Source organism: Pollachius pollachius, assembly GCF_949987615.1.
Source record: "Pollachius pollachius genome assembly, chromosome: 6".
Classification (NCBI taxonomy): domain Eukaryota; kingdom Metazoa; phylum Chordata; class Actinopteri; order Gadiformes; family Gadidae; genus Pollachius; species Pollachius pollachius.
In genome coordinates, this window is record NC_136939.1 from 13,079,133 (window position 1) to 13,102,114 (window position 22,982).

Sequence of the window (22,982 nt, forward strand, 5' to 3'; positions counted from 1 at the left end):
TTTTGGGTGTCTCAATGCAGTGTATGAAATGTAAAGGTTTTTACTTAATAAAAAACATAACAAGTACTACTTACATGATATGTTTTTCTTTTGCTTGATATTCTTTGCAATAAGGCAGAGTGGTGTTGGCAGAACCGGTATACAGAGAAGGTCTTTGTGCCAGACACCAGGTCCTTCTCGACTTGCCAGAGGGATCTCCTTTGGTAAACACCAAAAAAAAGTCAACCGAGTGAATAAGAATCTACCATAAACACATAATAACAGTGATCTCTAAACCACAATTTATTATTTTTTCATTTAGTGTTTATTTGATATGACACAATAACAGTGATCTCTAAACCACTATTTATTATTTTTTCATTTAGTGTTTATTTGATATGACACAATAACAGTGATCTCTAAACCACTATTTGCGGGTTTGTCGGTGGCTTTAGTGCAGCCATGCATCAGAACCCTTGTAGTCCTATGTTCAACAGATTCAGAATCTACACATTATTTGTAACCAGCCGTTGATGTGAATTTAAGAATGCATACATTTGAGTCTCTTGGCAATAACAATAACAAACCATTTAATGAATTGATGAAATTCTCTTGCCAGGCTCTCTCTCAACATGAGGTCTTTCTGTTATAATACAAATGTTTAACAGTTCCATCACATTGGTTTGGTTGTCCCCCAAACTGAAGATTTAGGGGTTTACAAGAATGAACCCCTAAATTGGTGCTCCCAACAAACAGGGTGATGGGAGCACCAGGTGGGCTAGCCATGTAAATGTCCCCAAACTGACACTGACACACACACACACACACACACACACACACACACTAGCACACACAATAACACGCAGACAAACACACACACAGCTGGTGCAGGTAGAAAAACAGTTCCACTGGTTGAGAGCAATTAGAAACCTCAGTGTTGGTGACAGAAGTGTTGAGTGATGGAGAAGTGTGGGAGAAAGGGGGAGGTAGGTGAAAGGACAAGGGGCTTAGAGCAGTGGTGGGGCGGGGATAAGGCAGCGGAAAGAAAGTGAAATGGAGGGACGGAGCCGTGGGTTGTTTTGTTGAAAGTGTAAACCGTGCGGCAAGCGTCTGTGGGCCATGCCGTCATGCAAATTCCTTCATGTGTTAAGGGCTGTACTGGGCACCTATTTTTTTCTTCTTCCACGTTGTTCTTGTTGGTGCGACCAACGCATACGACGAAGGGTGTTGAGCAATGCAACGACTGCAACTGGTTTGTGTGATGCACTGAACAATGCAAACGGCTAACGGTGTCACAGAGCAGTGCTCCTACATGGCTGCTTGTTGCAGACGCGTGGACCCACCCCTTCATATATTTTTGGAAGAGGAAGATTATTTTACGCTAAAAACTGCTCTACATACGGTATGCAGACACAACTAGATTCCCAGGAACCAAGAGCCGACATCCATGGAATTAAACAACTCAAATGTTTCCACTCTTCCAGACATATACAGAAAGATAAGCAGAGACGATGCAAATGCAGTTCATGTTGGACTGGGGTGGGGGGGTATTCATTCAAGCTGTTGCTCATCTGAGCCCCCCGCTTGAATGAATGGGATCTCTCACTCCCTTTAGTAACCCTTGCCTTCCACCCCTCCCCCATGGCCGTATGTATATGTTTATAAATATATATATGAAGAAAGAGAGAAAGGGCAAGAGAGAGAGATCTCAATCTACCCACAATTCCTCTCAGCATGCCCGGGCATTTTCCCCAGTCTCCACCTCTCGCTCTCCCCCATGTCTCCCTGTCTCTGTCTCTTCCTCCCTCATCCCTCCATCTGGTAGTGGTTAGAAGAAACAAGCCCCCCCACCCCTCCCCCCAAAGCCTCCAGGGCCAGGAACTGGGACTGTTTCCTGCCTACGAGAGAGAGGCAGAGAAAGAGAGACAGAGAGACTGAGAGAGAGAGTAAGTGAGAGAGAGCACGAGAGAGAGAAAGTGAGAGGAAAGTGAGAAATGGTATTGAGGGAGAGGCATAGAGAGCTTGAGAGAGAGAGAGAGAGAGAGAGAGAGAGAGAGAGAGAGAGAAAGAGAGAGAGAGAGAGAGAGAGAGAGAATGAGAGGGGATATGGAGAGAAAGAAAAATGAGTGGAACAGGAGAATGGGGTGAGGAGGAAGAGAGGGGAGGAGAGCAAGATGGAGAAGGCATGGAGCCAGAGGAAGAAAAGACACACTGAGAAAGAGAGACGGAGCAAACTGGAGCTAGGAAGGCCTGAATGAAGGCCATTGCACGTCCAAACATCTGGTTCTGATTAGCCAGAGAACAGAGAGAGGGAGAAAGAGAGACAGCAGCATGAGGAGAGAGAAAGACAGATAGGGAGAGGGGCCTGAGGAGAGAGACAGACAAACAGAGGAGCATTTATTTTTGGCACAACAGGGGATATTGGATGGTGGGTTTGTTTTCACTCCCCTTCAGATTTTCCCTCCAGTTTTATTTCTTTCATGTCATTTTAATAACAATTGAATAATCACAGTTACTCTATGAACGTCAAGACTCTGGTACATACCACTTACATTAGACTTGTTTGGTTTTTTTTGTTTAATTTCCGAACATCTGCATACACAACCTTCTACTAGGATGTTGTTAAGTTAATAGGCACCAGAACACATTACACTATGTCCTAGACATGATAAGTAAGGCAATAAATAAAGTGTCTGTTAATTGCATTTTCTGTAGTTCCATGGAACCCTTAATCATGGTGTGTGGTTTTACTCGCCTCTGTCTTCCACACGTGTACTTGCGTATTTTTTAGAATTGAAAGGAATTCACAGGAGTTCAACATTATTATATTAACAAAAAGCGGTCAATAAATCAATTTCGAGTACCTCCAGTTTCCTGAATACTTTCCATATATTGCCACATTTTGACCATGATAATGCCAGACCTTTAAACATTTTCTTCCAACACCTACATACTGCATCTATGAATGGTTTATTCATGAGATTCAGAAAAAATATGTATTTCCGGTGTTGTGCTTTGCATTCTGGTTGCGATATCTGACCGTTAACCAGTTGGAATGGATAAATACTGCATTCCTTATGACACAACGCCTTGCTTGTGCTAACTTTGGTAGACTTTAGAAACAGCACTACAAGTCCTGATGTTGGACTTACCAGCTCCTCTGGTAAGTCTTATGCAAAAAAAATATTTAATGATATTAAAGATTACATAAAATGTAGATTAAATATAGAAATAAACATAGTCAAACTCAATTTGCAGTGGAACTCGCTATTTTTACTCTGGGGGGGGGGGGGGGGAAACATAGAACGCGTCTTTCTCAGGATTCTCTCCAAATATGAGATTGAAATGATGGAAAGTGGAAGGTGGCCGTAAGAAGGCGTGGGAGTAGGAAGCAAGAGTGATTGATCTTCATTAGGTAAGTGGTGGTAGTAACCTAAACCCTAACCCTTAAGGAAGAAGACCCTAGCAATCTGTCATGTTTCATTTGAAATGACTTTATGATGTTTAATATACAGTAGCATTGTAGTTTTAGAGCATTGTGTTCAAACTTTTTAATAATAGAGGTAAAAGTAGTATGGATATAAACTTATTATGGGTAAAATGTCCTTCATTGTCATCATTTAGACTTACCTGTAAAATAAATCCCTTCTGTCAATTAACAACAAATGAAAAATATTTACATTTACAAATTTGGCTGAGTGATAGCTGTTCATAAAAGCAGTATATATTTTTTGATTCAGATTATGGGTCTAAATTGTCAAAATCCTTTCTTCAACTTTGCATAAATGACAAGACTTCGACTGCTCCAGAATGAAAGCATTCATTTCTAACTCAAAGTATTGCCCAACTCAGCATTGCAATGTTGGATGTCTTGGAGCCAAATTAAAGTGAATTGTAATGAGAGACTGCAACAAATCATTTGTTGTAAACGAAAAGAAGCTGATGGAAAACGTCAGGGGTATGAAGGTTATGAAAACATCCTCTTTAAGCCGCCATGGTGGCTTGGTGAGCAGCACATTACTTCCACGGCTCTGTTATTCAGCCTTTTTCAAGTTTAATCCCAAGCCAGTGGGAGTCTAGAATTATAGAGGAAACCTATTGGAAGGCTGAGAATGAAGGGAGACAAAAGTGCGAATGCGGTCTGGTGTAAAAGAGGCCCACAGAGTCTCTACCCTCCCTGGGAAATGTCATCCACTCCCGACAGCTCCCAACACCTCATCTCCCCAAACACACACACACAGACACCACATCTACACACACACACCCCCCCCCCCCCCCCCCCCGCCCTCCACACACACACACACACACACACACACACACACACGCGCGCGCACACACACACACACACACACACACACACACACACACACACGCACACACATTCTCTTCTGCCATCTTTTTTTACGTCCATTCCTTTTTAATCATACTTATCAAAGTTTTATGTTTAAGGTGGTTGGAAAAAGGGTTGACCATGTCATTACTAGTTTGTTTGATATGTTATGCTAGCCAAATGCTTGCCCCGTGCCTTCAACAGAATACTATTTAAAAGTTCAGGGATTCTCTGCTGCATATCAGAAATTAGCCCAAATAGTATTCTCGGAAAATATTATATCTGTTCAAATAAAGTTAACAAATAGCAACTGATATATTTTCAGAAAGCGTGTGTGAATGTATCTTCCATACCAACCTGTACGAAAAGGCCAGAGGACAATATGAATAGTTGCAGACACTGAACTTTTGTCCTAAAACCTAACTAATGAATGAATGTGCTTCTACATTTTCGTTATTTGATATTCTAACGCAAAAAGACTTGATTCAGATTCATGATGATGTGCCCTATTCTTTGAATATTACTTTGTGTTAATAATCATTTGCAAGGTTGAGGCTCAGAGTTTCCCATCGTTGTTCTGGCCCTGCCAATGTTCATCCAAAAATAAACGCCGCAAACACCACAATGTATTTCTCCTAATTCAACACGAGTGGAAAGCCTGTGGATTGATGAGGCTTCTGAAGGCGACCGCCTGTTTCATAGCTGGGTATGGAGCGACCCCTCGTGTTAGAAGAATGAACATACAGGATCAACTGAAAGACTAGTTAGAAATTCATGTAATCTATTTTTCTAAAGTATAAAAAATAAAATATACAATCGGTCTCATGAAGCCGAAAAAACGGAGAAAATGCGAATACACACACATATATATATATATATATATATATATATTGTTTTTTATTAAAAGTTAAAGCAGGGAGTTCAAGTAATCAAGGAAGCTTGGATAGACTGGCTATATTAACGCGCATGACTCCTGTCCTGAACGGATCTAGTCGTTCAAACCGTTTGCATTTAAAAGTATTTGTCATCATTAATGTCAGGCATTATTGAGGTAGTTCAAACTAATTCTACACATTGTATAACTATTAACCCTACATAATCTTTGGTTGTAACTTCTGCCAAATGCTATATAAGATAGATGGATAAGGTAGACGTTAGATAACGATGATGCATAACTGTCTTTACATTTGTGGATCTACCGTTTTTCGGTGTGTTCGTAGGGCATAGCGTGTGTTCGTAGGGCACTTCTTAAAGGACACATATTATACCACCAGGTGTGAGTGTGATTCCTTACAAGCCGTTTCGAAAATCTGCCCCATATGGCATCACTAGTGGGCGTGTCCACCTAGATCTGTGCTGGATAGATGAGCAACGTTTACTTCAGTCCACTGAGTAGGCTGGTAGACTGATCTATCCAGCACAGATCTAGGTGGACGCGCCCACTAGTGATGTCATATGGGCAGATTTTCGAAACGGCTTGTAATGGTGTGTTCTTGAATCCTCGAACGCCAGACTTCCGAGTCGAAAGTTGAAGCTCCAAGCTTTCTTGCTGCATTTCTCGAAGGCACGCCCCCTTTTTGTCTTCATCTTTCGAAAATCTGAGAGTAGACCGAGAGCAGTGATGACGCTCTCAACAAAATGGCTGCGCCCGTGGAGAGATTTTTTTTTTTTGTATTTGTACCACGTTGGTCATTTTAATGTCAATTATAAATGCTCTTACACACTTGATTACATTGCTACTTTATTCCGGTCACCAATTGATGCATTGCATGTTCTTGCTGTGCGTGCAATACAATGTAAAGTTGTGTTGTTTGTTTTCGGGCTGGTTTGCTATAGAGGCTAATGTAGCTAACAATAAACAACGACTAGCCAATTTCATGACAATCACAAAGACGAACAGGAACGCTATGAATGCTCAAATGTGAAACGTGAAACGACGTCAAACGAGGCCATGAAGGGCTCTGCACCCTCTTGAGGACATCCCCAGTTAATGGTGGCTATATACCGGCTTGTCCATTCGTTGTTTCTTATTGAAAACATGCCTCATTTGAGAAACAACTTTAAACAAACAAACGTTAATGTTTATTGGATTCTTTTAGTCAACTCTGATTCGATCATGTGTATTATTGGGCAACATCAGGTCTTAAGAGTTGAGAGATCATCTTAGGTCTAATTAGGCGAGTTTAAACAATTGCAATTTGGCCAATTCTCTGCATATCAGGAATTCAGTTTCCGGTTTATTTTTTAATATCTGCAGCAGATTCAATTCACAAGTTTTATCAGACAATGATTCACCATTTCGACTGGAGGCATTATGTACCTCTGTTAATATCATTGTTCATAAAATTCAGAAAACATTGATAAACACTGAAGTCCCATCTTTCTTTCTATCTAGGTCTAAGTGGGGATCCAGATGATATTCAGATGTGGAAAGAGGTTTTTGGGGTGAATTATATACCTCCTAAAAAAAAAAAGTAACATGAGGTCTATTGTAGATCAAACCATCATTTATTCCTCCCAAGAAGGGAATCTCGATAGCATCTAAATCAAACTATATCTTAACACAACAATAAACATGGTTGTATAATATTTCCAATAATCATCTTGATCAATCGCAGCTTATGAACTCTTTAAGTTCCTTGCATTGTCCAAGAATGTGCTTCTCTGCTGCTGCAGAATGTGGGACGGCTCTCGGGGGGGCAACAGAGGAGGTTGAGGAAGAGGCAGGCTGGTTTGACGGTCTGCCTATCCTTCTGTCAGTCACCTGTGTTGTGCTGGTGATGGCTTTCAATGACTGGAGTAAAGAGAAGCAGTTTGGGGGTCATTCAGATACCTGCACAGGTGTACATTCTCTGAAACAATACATTGGGAATGATTTTCATTGTCTAGGTGACCTATTCCCTGCTGACGGCATCCTCATCCAAGGGAATAATCTCATGGTGGATGAGAGCTCTCTCAGCGGGCAGTCAGAACACATTAAGAAAACACTGAACAAAGATCCGGTTTTGCTCTCAGGCAAGCCTTATTGATTACCCAGTTATCTTTAACAAAAAAACGGCTATTCAGTAACTTGCTATCTTCTAAACATTTCCTTGAACTCTAAGGCAATTAATTAGCATTGGTAAGAATCTAATCATCAATTGTTTTTCAAAGATACAGATATTCATATAATTTTGAGTGCAGTGCAGGCTTTGAAACACATTGTCTTCTTGCGCAAAGAAGACAATGAAGACAATTGTATTCAAATGTTCAATTAGGCTGATATAAGGATGTGGCTGCATTATCTTCCCCTCTCTTTATCAGGCCCCAGATGCTATCAGGCAGTGTCAGGGTGCCAGCATTACAGTGCGGATGGTCACCGCTGACAACATCAATACAGCCCAAGCTATGGCCTACATGTGCGACTTCCTGCGGAGAAGACTTCCTCTGCATAGAGGGTAAATAGTTCAACCGCTTGATTCACAACGAAAATGGAGGGGTGAGGAACTGACAGTGAGTTAATGCTGATGAACGTCTGTGCTGTTAAACTGACAGGTCCAGGGGCACAGTGTTGGACGTGGCAGTGGAAGTTATTCACATGGTATCCCTATCTTAGTTTCCCTTAAAAAATAGAAGTGATGCATCAATAAGGAAAAACTATGCCTTGAAATGAAAGGTTTGCAAAGACAGTCACTTGGGGCTCTAACTTGGAGTCTATATGAGTAATAAAATGGGTTTATGAATCATCCCATACATCTATCAAAAGATTACTTATAATAGTTTTGGTAGTTATTTGGACAAACATATGATGCCTCATCCTTCTCTCTCTGGGGTCCTGCAGGCCCTGGCCACTAACCCCCCCGACAGAGGGTCTGCTGCTGAGGAAGCCCTATGGACGCAACACGCCCCTCATCTCCCACGCCATGATGAAGAACATCGTGGCCCAGACTTTCTACCAACTTGTCACCCTCTTTACAAAGATCTTTGATGTTGAGAACAATCGGTGGTTCTGAGGACCCGTTTCGACTATTCGAAATGAACAATTGTAGACCAGTAGTTTGTATACTCACTCTTAATTAGAAAATGACGTCAGTGCAAGACAATTATTAACAAGCAAATCTAACATACATAGTTATTATTTATTATTCATCCACAGTAAATGAAACATTTCCCCTGCTGTGTATGTGTCCCACAGGGGAAAAGATGTTTGAAGTGAACGGCGGTAGGCCCGCCCCGCTCGGTGCTCCCCCACCATGCTCTTCAACGCCTTCGCCAACATGCAGTTCTTTAATGAGATCAACGCCTGCAAGATCCACAGCGAAAAAAACAACGTCTTTGATGGCATCTTCAGGAATCCCATCTACTGCTCTATTCTCCTGGGCACGTTCATCACCCAGGTGGAAGAGCGTTTCACGGTTATCAGAGCCAATGTGTCATATGTTTCACCTGATCCTGATTTCATTAGTTACTCATAGTGCAGTGTGGAGGGCAGCTGTTCAGCTGCCGGGCCCTGACCCTCACCCAGTGGCTTTGGTGTGTTTTCCTGGACATGGGCAGTCTTCTGTGGGGACAGTTGAGATACATACCAGGAAGCCTGCTTCTTCTCCAACATTTTTTACCAATATCAATCAATACATACTGCATTACACTCTTGACTAACCTTTGCCTAAGTGAATGCCTTGTTTCTGCTACTCGCATTATTCACAACCCGCTACTTAACAGTCCAGCTAGGAGTGCACTGAGGCCCCCAGGTTAGTGACATATGTTTTTTTAAAAGCCCATTGTTCCCAATTGTTGATAAATAAATAAACAGTTTGCATTCAATTAATGCAATCCGACTAGTAGTTCTTTCCCTGTCCATCAAACAAGCATAACCTGATGTTTCTACACATTCACAATGCCATGAGGGGTTGATTCATTATTAAAATAATGTGTTGCTAGTATCTCTGATCAGCCAAAAAAAAGTCCACATTCTTAGCGTGCAAACTTTAGAGCTGCTCTTTTATATGTTTATGTATGTTATTTTATGATGTAGGAACCTCAAGGTGTAGAAGCAGACTTTGGTTGCCAGCAATTGAACATTATTATGTTATGGTGATGATAAGACAGAATCTACAAAGACAATCTATGCAAACTGTGCAAATGTTTGTTTATAGTTCTGATTTTGGCGCCTTAATCCATCCAAGGTGCCCCCCTTATATTTTCAAAGAAATTAAGTATTATCTTTTTTTTCTTCAGTCAAATAAGGTTTTCTAAGAGTTGCCACCAGATAAGTACACTTGATGAGTGTAGTAGGGGCCACGGAGAACCTCCATTCGAGACCCTTGACCCTTGCCACACTGGGAGAGCCCAACAGAGCATCTGACCAGCAAGGCTTGTCACTGCTAGGCTGGATGGACCACTGCAACGTTGGCTTGGAATTGGATTAATTGGGTAACATAATATTAAAATCTGACTTGCATGTATATACCTTTTGTCCGTGATGATTTTATTTACTTATTGTTCGAGATAACTGAACGAATCTTCTTCTATTTTTGTTTCGTTGGTCTAGGGGTGGGGGCAGTGTTTCTTCTCTCATTCTGCAGCTCGCTGTCAACTGCTGTGCCAGCCAAACACGGTGGAAAACACACTCGACTGAGCTCTAGGACGTTGTGTCAAGGATGTTTCTGAGGTCTGAAGCTGACATTTCCAGGATCATGATTAAGTTTGCTTTTGGATGTGAGAAAAACATTGACGCAATTGCATCCTACACAGGATAACGGACTGGCGACCGGGAATTTCGCTACCATCAGTATATTTCCTAAGACAACTTTGACAACGACCAAGTTGAGCGAATTTACAGCAAACCAATCCACCTAAAAAGGATAATACAAGCAAGTTGCTGGACTTCAACTCGTGATCGATCTAACGTAATGGCTCGTCGTTGCACACTTTAGCTTTTGGACAGAACATAAGTTAGACACGCAAAAGTTGTTGGTGGGTGTGTGTGTTTCGCCACTGTTATTTTTAAAGACAACGGCTGGTGAAATAGCAGAAATTCGACCTTTTCTTCCAACATCTTTGCATCTGGATGCCTGTTCGTTACAGAAGTGTGTCGGCCGCTTCTTGTGAACTCTCTGTTTACATCATCCTCTACCTCGCCTCAACATCTACGGTGGGATTTCGAAACGGAAATCACACGCCACATGTCATTTTGGATACAAGTTAACACATTCTTCCGAGTATATTTATTGAACTGCATTAAAACCGAGTCTTTAAAAATTAAAGGATAGTTAGATGTTGTGGTTGAATGATATTCGGGTGAAGTCCAAGGAAACGCAAGTGACATCCCAATGAGTGGTACACATTCAACTCTCGCTGACAGGTAATGCTGCTTCTAATGCTCCCTTTTTAATGTTATACTTCGCCAAATCATACTTTGATGTAGGACATCCCATGTCTGCATACTTGTAGGAATAGCAGCTATATTGTTTAATCTCACTCATATAATTTGATTGATTCATTGGATTTCAAAGGCTAAGCATGCTTTTTCTCTAAACCAAATAGCACACCCTTGTCACCCCAATAATAGGCTGGGAATATGTTTGCATTTGAGAATGGTAATGGGTTATTATCTCAGAGTAACACGGAACACTTTGTCAAACTTTAGGGACAGCCCCATCTCTGGTAGAACAATGCCTGTTGCATTTGCAATAACTGATTAGGTATAATTGGGCCAGATTAAGTCCCTGGCTCCGGGGACTCAGGGAAATCTGCAACAGGGTCTGGGTGCAGCCATAAAGAACTTCCATCTGAGGACAAACTCATCAATGAGTTACCTGCAGTCAGAAAAACAATTGCAACACTCTTTCTGTATTTGTTTTGAAGGAAGCAAAAAGAAAAGGTGTCAGAGGTATTATGAAGACCTCTTCTCTTTTTTGGAAACAAACATGTTTTTTATGGGATTCTCACATGCTTATTGTGAGCTCCATGAAATATCTTGGCACACTAATGGTCCCTCAAGGCACAAGATAAACTATTCTGTGTTTCACTCATTCCCGTACAAACGGGCCAAACAACTGAATTGTGTGGCCTTCCTTTGGGCAAAAAATGCCCCCAATAACCATTTGCTTCTGCCTTGCTTTGATTTTTGATTTCAAGGCCTTCAGTACAGTTTTACATAGTAATCGTGGCATTATTTATGGGCCTACATCAAATACATTGTTCAAAAACGAAACATGTGGTGCTTGTAAATATTGATAAGTTGGAAGTAACATTGATGCCACCAAAATGTTTTAGTGTCGGCTCTATGAGTATCGATTCTTGGAGGTTGACTTTGTGCCCCATGATTGCTTGCTTCAGATGAGCGTGACTGCCTTCTGATTCCAGAAGTTTCCCTCAACTCAAGACTGTTAAGAATTGATTATTTGCTCATTGATGTTGTTTGTCGAATTGGATTGCTAGGTATCACTAAAACACATGACTGTTGCTGTCTGATTGCGCTTTGCTATTACTTAACTATTTTTCCAAACAGCCTATGGGAGGCAAAACCAATTGCCCTTGGTGTGGAGTCAGCAACACGGGTCGTGGGTGTGCTTCGGCCTGTCCCAAACTGAACTGAATACCAGGTTGCATGTCTAAATACATTCATTTCAATCAATATGACCGAAGGAAAAAAGGGTTTCAATTTCCAGACACTTCGCATTAAAGATTCCAGATAAAGGCAACATTTGCCTTACGTTGACATGAGATGAAAGGCATTGTAGCCATTGCCATCCATGCAAACTCACCACGGCTCAAACTGCTTCAAGGTCAGCTGTTTTTCAGCCAGCCACTACGATAACCACTTTAACATCAAATGGTGAAAGCTGTTTAGAAATTGGTTACAGTGTTATGATGACATGGCCCACAACATTCGCCTACTCCACCACATTTCAACCAAGCCTATTCTTAAACACGGTTTAGAGGTTTCTCTTATGTTGCTGGCATAGCCATTGTGTGGTGTAGTACCATCTCGGACTGAGCATGAACATTTACACTTTTCTTGTCAACGAATACATCCACCACAACACAATGGCTGATTCCTTAATGACTTAAACACATGTTCAGAACCGAAAAAGCCCTTTTATAGATCAGAAAGTCATCAGGTTAATTGTAGATCATTCATTTCTTTTTAGAACTTCTTGGTATAGGACTTTGCAGCGTTCGTGCGTGCATTTCTACCCATGTTTTGCACATTGAGAAAGCACTAGTTAGCCTTGTTGCCTCACAGCAAGAGGTGCTTCTAAAGCCCCGGCTCGGGCCGGTCGGCGGTTTTCCACATGTTGATGTGAGTTTCCTCCAGGTGTGCGGGTTTCCTCCCACTCTAAATACATGCACTTTATTCATACAGCAAATAGAATACAATGGCTAGTGAAACTACAAACAAATATGTAGTTAGACATTGCACTACAACAATCACCCAATTATAACTAACTTATATTTAACATCCATACCATAGAATAATCCTCCAGATAAATACCTCAGCCACTAAATTTTAGCCAGTTCTTAAAACAGAAACAAAACTTAAACCTAAAGTGCAGCATGTTGCCCTTACTGTGTATGTTATTTTATGTAATACATATATTTAGATAACAGACAATTAAACCAGCCAACATTAAGGGCTGTCTATCGGAGCCAGCCTGGTGTATAATGGAAGTTAGAAGCAACAAAACTCGGGCTGGCTCTATCCCTCTTCTTTGTCACTCTGTTTTGCTGATCTGGGTGTACCCTCCCCCCCCCCCCCCCCCCCCCCCCCACACACACACACACACACACACACACACACACACACACACACACACACACACACACACACACACACACACACACACACAGGCACACATATAGGCACACACATACACATACTCACCCACTCCACACAAGGCTCTCACGGGAAGTGGTGACATCACTTGTAAACAATGTCTGTCCGGGCTCCACAGGGCCGCTAACCTTTGCAGAGTGCGCTTGTTTCGACACTGCTGGTTATGGTACAAGGGCCAATTTTACCATGGTGCCGTTTTAGGTTTTTTTAGGCCTTGCTAGGACTGTGTTCAAGTTAATTCAAAGCATTCGTAGTGAACTTGGCATTTATGAATCATGGTTGAGCCTTGATCGGAGTCTGGCATTGCTAAGAATGAGCGCTTTTATGCCCCTTTATTTTTATGGACGCAGTTCCCTGAGTGGGTTCTTTGTTCACTACCATTGAACGATTGCAGTCCAAGTGACATGTCTAAATGATTAAATTAATAAATTAGACTAGTATAATTTATTTCCAAGTAAGTGTCAAAAGGTGTTTTAAGTGCATGAACCAGCTCAGAAAGTCAAGTCCACCTCACTCAAATCGCCATGAAGATCTGGATCATATCAAAACTCAATAAAGCCTGCAGCTTTTTAATGCCCCCACTTCCAAAAATGAAGCAGCGAGCAGGATAAAGTGTAAGCTCCAGGCTTTAAGGCGGGCTATCAGTTTTCTATCTCCAACCCTTTGGAGTCGAATGCTTTCCTGTCATAGTCTCCAAGGGGTTCTCTGGTATTTTTAGCTTCCAAGACATAAGTGGATTGTTGCTTATAGTTTTCTTTTCCCTCTGGCCGGTTGCACAATTACCAGAAAGAGAGAAAAAGGGAGGAAACTCCTGGGTATCTTGGCTAGAAAATAACAACTAATAGTGTACCCAATTAAATTTGAATATGTTTCCACTTTCTTTCCTACTTTCTTATCGAAGTGGCCATTTCAAGTCACATTTAGTTTGTACAGCTAGTCAGACACCACCTACCCATCTGTATGCGTCTCTCCACCCATGGGTCTGTCTAGCCTCTTCATTATCTGCCGTTAATCTCCTCAGACCCCAAAGGAAAAGCATATTAAGCAAGTCTTTCACGACGTAACCAAATTGAACAAGCATTTTATCGTTATGCTAGACGGCTCTCCTTCTCCATTATAGCACTGCTGTTGTTTTGGCTGGTAGACCAGTTACTTTGATATGTTATGTCTAGTTCCGTGTCCACCGCAAGACCAAACATAGGGAGCTTCTATTATTGCGTAAAACATTGTTTTTATGCAGTCAAATGTTTCTGAAGCTTTTCGTTAACATCTTTCACAGGATGGTTCCTCATAGGCTGGTGGACACCGGGTTACATTAAACTCTCCCAAAGAACCTCTTGTCTTCTGCCCTCTGTCACACATTTCAGTGCCTCCTTCTTCTCTATCCCCACCCCTCCTATCCCCCCCCCCCCCCGCCTCTTACTCATCCATGCAGACTTCTCTCCCACATCGGGAAATGGGAGCAAAGCCAGAAGCCCCCATTATTTCCGGGAATATGTCCCACAGAGCCACAGCGCAGCTCAGCCGTACGCGTTTGGCGGTGACGCGAGCGGCCCATTGTTGAGAGTGCAACCTGGCCCCCATTGTCACCGAGGAAGGAACAGGCAGATAAACACCCCTCTGCCCCACTCCGCCCGAAGCCCCCACCACCACCATACCCCCACCACCTCCCTCTGATGGAAGTGGGAAGGAGGAGGTCTGTAGCCGACAGGAAGCAGAGGATGGAGGAGATGAGTGTAATCTATGCAGATTTTGAATGCAGGATCCACTAGGGTGACTAGGAGGGGGAGGATGGGCGGGGGGGGGGGGGCTTTGGGGGTGGGGGAGGCAGGCGTGAGGTGGTGCTGGAACACATGGATCCCTTTTTTTATTATCACACTGAGTGCCTTTGGACCTGGAAGAATTGCACTCTCGTAGGGTCTGGTTGCTAGGCAATCAGAGGGGAAGACGGTTTACTTACAGAGTATTGGCCCAGCAGGGGAAGTACATGGGTTGTTGGAAAAGACAGCAACAGCATTTTTTTAAGTGCAGTCGCAGATTTATGCTTCTGGATCTGTGGCTGAAATATGAGGGTTTTTCCCCCCCAAATGTTTTGGCACTGAATATGATTTTCACACTTTTTCATCCACCTCAAACATGTCTTCTATTTATGTTGCTACGATTGTTACGCTCCCTAACATCTGTTTGTTGTGTCTTGATGCTCATGCACCTTTTAACCTATGATTAACACTGACAAATTGACCTGACATTTGTTCACATGACTCACCAACTCATGTGATAAAAGAATTACCATGGATTCATTATTATTTCTGGCATTGAAAGACAAATTCTGTTAGGTCTGATTAATTGGCAATGTGTAATAAAATATTTATATAGTTTCCTATCATAATGAAAAGTTCCCATTTTTCCTTTTCATTAACTAAATAATTTCTACAAAGACATTGTCCGTGACTTCCATGCCATATCATTTTTTACCAAAATATGAAATTATTCATATTCCTATTGCAATGTTGTGATATGTGTGTATATGAGTTTAAGCTGAGTATGACTCCTTTCTTGTTGACAGGACCCCTAATATTCTCAATAAGGACCAGATTGCAGATAAGAAACCCAAGAATGACAAGTCCCCCATCTCCCTCAAGCATGAGTTTGACCCAACAGGTGAGGTTTAATTTAGAGTATTATCATTTATGAAATGTTTTTGTGTGTGGGGGGGGGGTTCTAAAATAAACTGCAAATACAGGTCAATGCAATGGAAATTGGCAACACCTGATCCTAATTTTGTTTGATTATGTGTTAAGTAGTTGTCCCCATATAAAAAACATACACCCTGAGATGTGAATTTAGTGTTTGGCTACTCTGAGCATACCCTTAGTCATGCATTTACTATTTATTTTCACACCAAACAATGCTTGTCTTGTTGTAATGACATTATCATACTATTAAACATGTTCTCTTGGCCGTTTAGTCCAACATAACAGTTGGAGTATAAAACACCTTGGACAAGGACGACCAGAGACAAACTATAGAAATTAAAATCAATGCACAGCAGCAGCAGCCTAGTCTTCGGTGATTTTAACCTACCAGGGTTGACAGCTCTTTGGCTGGTGAGGCCTCATGCTTAGGGGATTGATGTCCCCAGTTGCTATGGAAATGAGGAGAGGGGGGAGGTGGGGAGTAGATTCTGTCACCCAGTAAACTCTTAGTTTGGAATCGAGCCAGGGTAATCGAGTGTTGCGTGTTATGGGGTTGAGGTAGGGGTAGGGGGGTCCTACTTATTCCTACCCGGGGTTTAACCCAGTCGTCCCCCCGGCCTATCCACTAGCCTACTGTGGACATCAAACACACTCTTTTCTGATGTAGGATTGCTGAAAGTGATTACGATAGCCTTTTTTGGAGGCCGTCCCAAAGCTTCCATTAATAATATTGTTCGTTTTTTTTACCTTATATAATAGTTTTCTACTTGACCTATCAAGTGATGCTTGAAACAGTGAAACGTCAGAGAGCCAGCTCATGTTTTCAGTGGGAACCTTGAAAAAGCTTGTTATGAATAAGCTCCACATCTGGCTGGAACAATATGTTTTTTCCACACAAGTGAAATCGTCTTGTGCACACTGCCCTTTATCTTTATCATTTTAAGGCGGTGTATGCATATTTATATGTGTATATCTGTTGTGTGTGTGTGTGTGTGTGTCCGTGTCTTGACCTGTGTCACGCGTGTATGTGTGTGTGTGTGTGTGGGTGTGGGTGTGGGTGTGGGTGTGTGTGTGGGTGCACGTGCAGGTATGGTGCAGCGCTGCGTGATCATCCAGAGGGATGAGAATGGCTTTGGCCTGACAGTGAGTGGAGACAACCCGGTGTTTGTACAGATGGTCAAAGAAGGTGAGCCTCCGCAGATGGAACTCAAGTTGGCTCTCACAGGAAAAACACACATGGCAACATGTTTATTTTATTATGAGAAGCTGGAAGAAGGTTCATGAGTGGTTCTCCACACAGGGTCCCTTTTTGACCCCTTTGGTGATCTTAATGTGGGCGAGGGGCGAGGAAATCATTTGGCATAAATCAAATACAACATTAAAATAAATGACACACAAAATGTGAAAGCCGAAACGCAGTGCCGTACTACATTTAAAATTTTGACTTTCACAGAGTTAATAATAGCTAATACCCAAGGTCGCTTAGAACCACAAAAATCATACACGCTGTATGCAGGACCGGCGCTGACCGTTTCGGTGCCCTAGGCGACTCGACATTAAATTGCGCCCTAGACAGGGCTTGCGCCCTAGACGAGGCTTCCCTTAATTAATTAATAATTAATTAATAGTTAATTAAGGGCGCCACCAGAGGGCGCCCCCAACACATTTGCCCCCCTAGGCGATTGCCTAGGTCGCCTATGCCGAGCGCTGGCCCTGACTGTATGAGTCACACTGCCTAAAAAAACAGGAACAGAGTCCACTTCATTTGGTGAGGGTGACGTCTCATACACGTCTCATTGGTTTGTGTTGCTATCCGAAAAATAACTTCCCTTTCTTTCGTCTGCAGCTAAGGAGACATAAAGCAACACACTTAAAGCTGAAAGTTATTTTCACTATGACTCAGGAGAGCAGGAGAACCAGCCTCAAAGCTCATTCAAATTGAATGTACTTTTTTTTTATGCGCTTTTCAGGCCAGCTGAGGCAGTCAGCCAGGCACTGAAAAAAACATGATTTCAGTCAGAAAAAAGGACGTTAGAATGATCAACTGTCTTGGGTTATGTGTCATTTAGATGGTGCTGCAATGAGAGCAGGTGTGCAAACAGGTGACAGAATCATTAAGGTGAGTATTGATTAACATTTCAACGCATACGTTGGCAACTTGTTCGATATATTTATTGTAGTTCAATACCTGCTACAGAAATTTAACATTTTGAACTTCTTAACTTCGTAGATGCACAGGAATGTGAATTGTATTTTGCACAGAAACTAATACTTTTAAAGACGACATGTAATCAACATTTCTTTCCACCTCAGAGCTTGGGTCAGAGCTGACGAGGATAACCTTTTATTCTTTAACAACTGACTATTGATAATGACATTGTTGCACTCGCTAATCGATATGCATACGTCTGTGGTATCATAGGATGATAGGCCAAAATGTGAGGCTATTTTTGAACATATTTTTCTATTCTGAATATCATTCATTTTTCTTTGCTGCAGGTAAACGGGACCTTAGTGACGCAGTCCAACCACATAGAAGTTGTCAAGCTCATAAAATGTAAGTGTGCCTGTTTCTTATCCACATAGCTTCATTACTTCACACTATGCTTTTATTGCTTTTAATAAACCTTCAATCTGAAACAGAAAGAACAACGCCTCAACTCTCAGTACAAACCAAGTGGTCTCATCTTCTTCTTTGTTTCTGGCTGGTGACGAGTCTACGTGATTTTAGACTGACAAATATCTCTTGCCCTGTCTCGCTTAGTGGCATCCCCCATTTACAGCAAAATAAAAAGTATGTGGAGCGGAGCCCACTAGAGAGGGTAGTCAAATATTGTCTCGGCGCCGTGCCGCCCCGATATAAACTTTCCTCTCCGGTCTAAAATCACCTTTAGCCTTCGAGCTACTGCCTTGCTTTGTAACAAAACACAGTCTCTAATGAAGCCAGACACTTGGCTGTCAATCATGACACCCCCACTCTTTCCCTTACTCACCGTGCTCTCCTTCTGTGACCTCCCGTTCCTCCCCCCTCTCCCCCCCACTCACGCCTACCCCCTGTGTAGCGGGTTCCTACGTAGCGCTGACACTTTTGGGCCAGCCCCCAGGGCTCAGTGAGGCCCTGCAAGAGGAAGAGGAGCAGCAGGAGGAGGGAGTGGTTAAGAAGGAGGAGGAGGGGGAGCTACAGAAGTCAGAGGGACGGGAAGGGGACGGGCCCCTCTCGACACGCCTCGTTCAGCCCCCAATACTGGAGCAGGGGGGCCCTTTGACCGATGACATCATGAACAGTAGCCCCCAGCAGCAGCACATTGATGGCCCACCCACTCCTCTCCGGGTAAGGACACACCGTGGTAGAATTAGTTTATTATGGATGGGTTTTATGTACTGCTTTGAGTTATGTGTGTATAGGTTGATGGGCCTCAGAGCAGTGTTTTCCAACCTCTTTAGTCTCACACAGCAGTGCAGCTCCTTATTAGAAGTGCTTTCCTTTCAAATATAATTATACAGGTTTCATTTAGCATCATTATGTATATTGATGAGTGATATTAGTAGTGCGATTTGACATCAAAATGATTATATATCAGGTTTAAATAAAACCTAAAGTAGCCCCTGGAACCTGCTCCCATACCCCCGAACATCCAAAGCACACGGCCGTGTTGGGACGGTCGCAGAATAGAAGTTTACAATGTTCACCTCCAAAATACAATTCAGTTTTGTAGTGAGCAAATTAATATAGCCCTGCCTCATGTATACTCTGTGCTTTGCTCGTTGAAAATAATATGATTATATATATTTTGGGGTGCACTTTTTACGGAAGTCTGTGCTCTGTAGTGTGCACCCACCCTCCATTGGGATTCACTGCTTAAGAGTGGACATCAGAATCATGCAGTAGTGGGAGGTTATAAAATAATATATATGGCACCTTTAAAAAAAAATATTATAATAGAAGAAAACCTGCGTTAACCAACAATGACAGTGGCATGATCATTACATACATTACGTTTCAGAGCAACACCCTGGTTGGTCAGAATGGAGACGGGGACACCTCCGACACGCTGTCGGAGTGGGAGATGAAACGCTCGTCCCCATTGAATGACAAGCTCTGGTCGTCAGCGGGCGGTCAATTCGTAAGCAGAAGCCTGCTCTCTATTTCAACACTTCGGCATTATGTCCAGTGTTTGACTGAATTATTTTTTGATTTATGTTTTCAATTGAATATTATTATAAGCACAATTGTGAGTATTGCTATTCAGAGAATTTGGGAAAAACAATCTCAGTTATAAAGCAAAGATTTGTTGATTTGATGTTATTATGTTGTTGTAAGGCGGGCCTTGGGTTATATTGTGACCTGGCATCATTATATCATTCACGTTCATTTATGATACGGTTAAGGGTTGGGGTTTACCCTTGGACCTTTTGGACCTTTATTTTTCAGAGCAGTCTAACCATGTTTGACGGGCCTGATCGCATGAACTCTGTCCACTGTCTCCGTCTGCTGTGGTGGCGTTTTCATAAGAAGTACAATGCAGAAGCGCTCGCCGGCTTAAAGAACAACAGGAAACTAGTGCTAAAATGCTGCGCACATACACTTTTCTCTAATGACGAGAGGGGCCCATTATATCATCACTCTAAAAATAGCTGTGATAAGGTCTTTTTTGGCTGGGGATTTTCCAGCATTTTGCTCCAGACTAAACATTTAATTTTGTCTCAATGTTTGTATTTGTGTGTGTGTGTGTGTGTGTGTGTGTGTGTGTGTGTGTGTGTGTGTGTGTGTGTGTGTGTGTGTACATCCGCGGTGTGTGTGTGTGTGTGTTAGGTGACGGGAAGCCCCCTCCCAGTTTACCCTAGCCAAAGTGACACGCCCTGCCACAGCCCAAAGACGAACCTTGACGATAGCCCCCACTTCAGTCCCTCTCCAGACCAAGATGACCCCTACCCCCTGGTGAGGCACACACACAACCTACACACACACAGACACACAAGCCTTCACCTACACAGTATCACTTGGTTACCGATGGTCATGTTCATTATTATACTATTATACTTTATACAGTGTTGTGCTTCCTTATTTTCATGCCATTGAAGAACCCTGGCCCCCAGTGCACCATGGGAACACCCCCATCTCCTGCCCACCCTCCCATCATCGGGGCAGAGGACGACTACTTTGACACGCAACAGGAACAGGTACGCAGTGACGCTGCGGAAAGCAAATCAGTGAAGGGAAGTTTGAGTCTTCTCACTGTATCAGAGCCTGTTGGTGTACAGTGAGTTGACTTCCTGAGTGGTGCTTTGTGGTTGCTAGATCAACGGCAAGTGCAGCTGTTTCCAAAGCATGGAGTCGTTGAAATCTAGACCAGCACACCTTGCCGCCTTCCTCCACCACGTGGTCTCACAGTTTGACCCTGCACCTCTGGTACACACACAAACACACACACACACACACACACACACACACACACACACACACACACACACACAGACACACAGACACACACACACACACACAAAGACAAACACACATACACGCAGACTTTAAACTACGCTTCATTCGAATGCAAGTTGCATATCCCAGCCCACTATCTATAATTCTCAGCCTCAAATATCAAACTGACATTGATATAATGAATCAATTTCTATCAATCCCTTGTGGATTTGTTCCTTGTGTTCCCCTGTAGTTATGCTACCTGTACGCTGACCTTCACCAGCAGACCCGCTCTAAGGAGAGCAGACGTATCTTCATGGACCTCCACTCCCTCTTCCTCGACCCCACCGCAGTAAGTCATCCTCTCTGTCTCTCTGTCTTTCTCTCTCTCTCTCTCTCTCTCTCTCTCTCTCTCTCTCTCACTCTCTTGTTCTCTTACTCTCTCTGACTCTAAGTGTTATCTGCACATAAAACCCTGCAGAACATACAGCATGTACGCAGTAACAAACAGCAATAACTTACTGAACAAATCTGTATGCTTCATGCTAACATGTCATGATGAAATGTCTACTGCAAACACTTTTTGTGTTCTGTATACTGTTTGTGAAGGAAATATATTAACCGCTTAGATAATTAGGTGTATGAATCATAATGTAATAATGTTTTTTTTTCCTTATAACAGAATCTTAAAGTACATGTCCCAGAATCTGTATCAGTAGAACTGGGTAAGAATTCAGTCCCTATCTTCACCTTGTCACAGATTGATCATTTACCTCGAAAACTACTTTAATATAATTATTATCTTATCATTGATCATCTACAACAGGGGTCTCAAACTCAACTTACCCGGGGGCCGCTGGAGGTAGAGTCTGGGTCAGCTGGGCCACATCAAGTATTCCACAAAAAAAAGTAGCACAACTGACCCAATCTAAGTTAATGATTGGGCTATAATGAGATCATGTTGGCTATGTAATCGCTGACAACAGGGGACATTTCATAGTGGTTGGTGGAAACCGGGACATTTTAGCGTTCTTTGGCTTTTGTCGGGACTCAGGACACGCAACTCAAAATTGGGACTGTCCCGGCAAAACCGGGACATCTGGTCACCCTATCACAAGTGATAAAAAAGCGTGGCAATCTACTCAGCAAAAATGTGCGTTTGACAACAACGCTGGGCCGCAGTAACACTAAACTTTGATGTCAAGTAGGGGGCCACAAAATGTCATGCCGCGGGCCTCAATTGGCCCCCGGGCCGCGAGTTTGAGACCCCTGATCTACAATGTATTATTGTTGTTCATTGTGTTTGGTGCAGTTTATTATTGTCTAAGCACTGTCCTGCAATAAACCACTGGGTCACCTATCCCTTGTGTGTTTAATCATTGACAGTATTAAACACTTACTGTGATCCCTTTACCTTCATTGCTTGCTGGTCTAATTGGACGGATACAGCTCTATTCAACACATGAATGGCTTACTGAAAAACAAGATTCAATACGAAACAGTCAACAGTCAACAGTTATTAAGTCAAATAAACTCATTGTTATTATTATTTCTGTGCTTTTTCTGCTTGTCCCAGGTTCTTATGTGTCTCTTTCTTAGCTATCAGCATAATGATTTAAAAAAGATACAAATGTTTTTTATCTTGAATAACATGTCTATGCGTGGATGTGTGTTTGTTTGTGTGTGTGTGTGTGTGTGTGTGTGTGTGTGTGTGTGTGTGTGTGTGTGTGTGTGTGA

At 42.5% G+C, this 22,982-nt stretch overlaps 1 protein-coding gene across 2 annotated transcripts in view; it reads left to right on the top strand.

Annotated features, from left to right (window-relative positions):
- The first annotated feature begins 9,938 nt into the window (after window positions 1–9,938).
- The window catches only part of LOC307076517 (rho guanine nucleotide exchange factor 12-like), a 25,387-nt gene continuing 12,343 nt past the window's right edge, over window positions 9,939–22,982 (top strand). For both annotated transcript variants that reach the window (XM_079737549.1, XM_079737550.1), the window contains exons 1-12: window positions 9,939–10,652; window positions 15,697–15,791; window positions 16,914–17,012; window positions 17,896–17,945; window positions 18,326–18,383; window positions 18,889–19,157; window positions 19,831–19,950; window positions 20,640–20,765; window positions 20,909–21,007; window positions 21,126–21,236; window positions 21,499–21,597; window positions 21,928–21,970. In XM_079737549.1, the coding sequence (XP_079593675.1) occupies window positions 10,621–10,652; window positions 15,697–15,791; window positions 16,914–17,012; window positions 17,896–17,945; window positions 18,326–18,383; window positions 18,889–19,157; window positions 19,831–19,950; window positions 20,640–20,765; window positions 20,909–21,007; window positions 21,126–21,236; window positions 21,499–21,597; window positions 21,928–21,970 (1,201 nt within the window). In that variant the 5' untranslated portion in view covers window positions 9,939–10,620. The remainder of the gene's footprint in view (window positions 10,653–15,696; window positions 15,792–16,913; window positions 17,013–17,895; window positions 17,946–18,325; window positions 18,384–18,888; window positions 19,158–19,830; window positions 19,951–20,639; window positions 20,766–20,908; window positions 21,008–21,125; window positions 21,237–21,498; window positions 21,598–21,927; window positions 21,971–22,982) is intronic.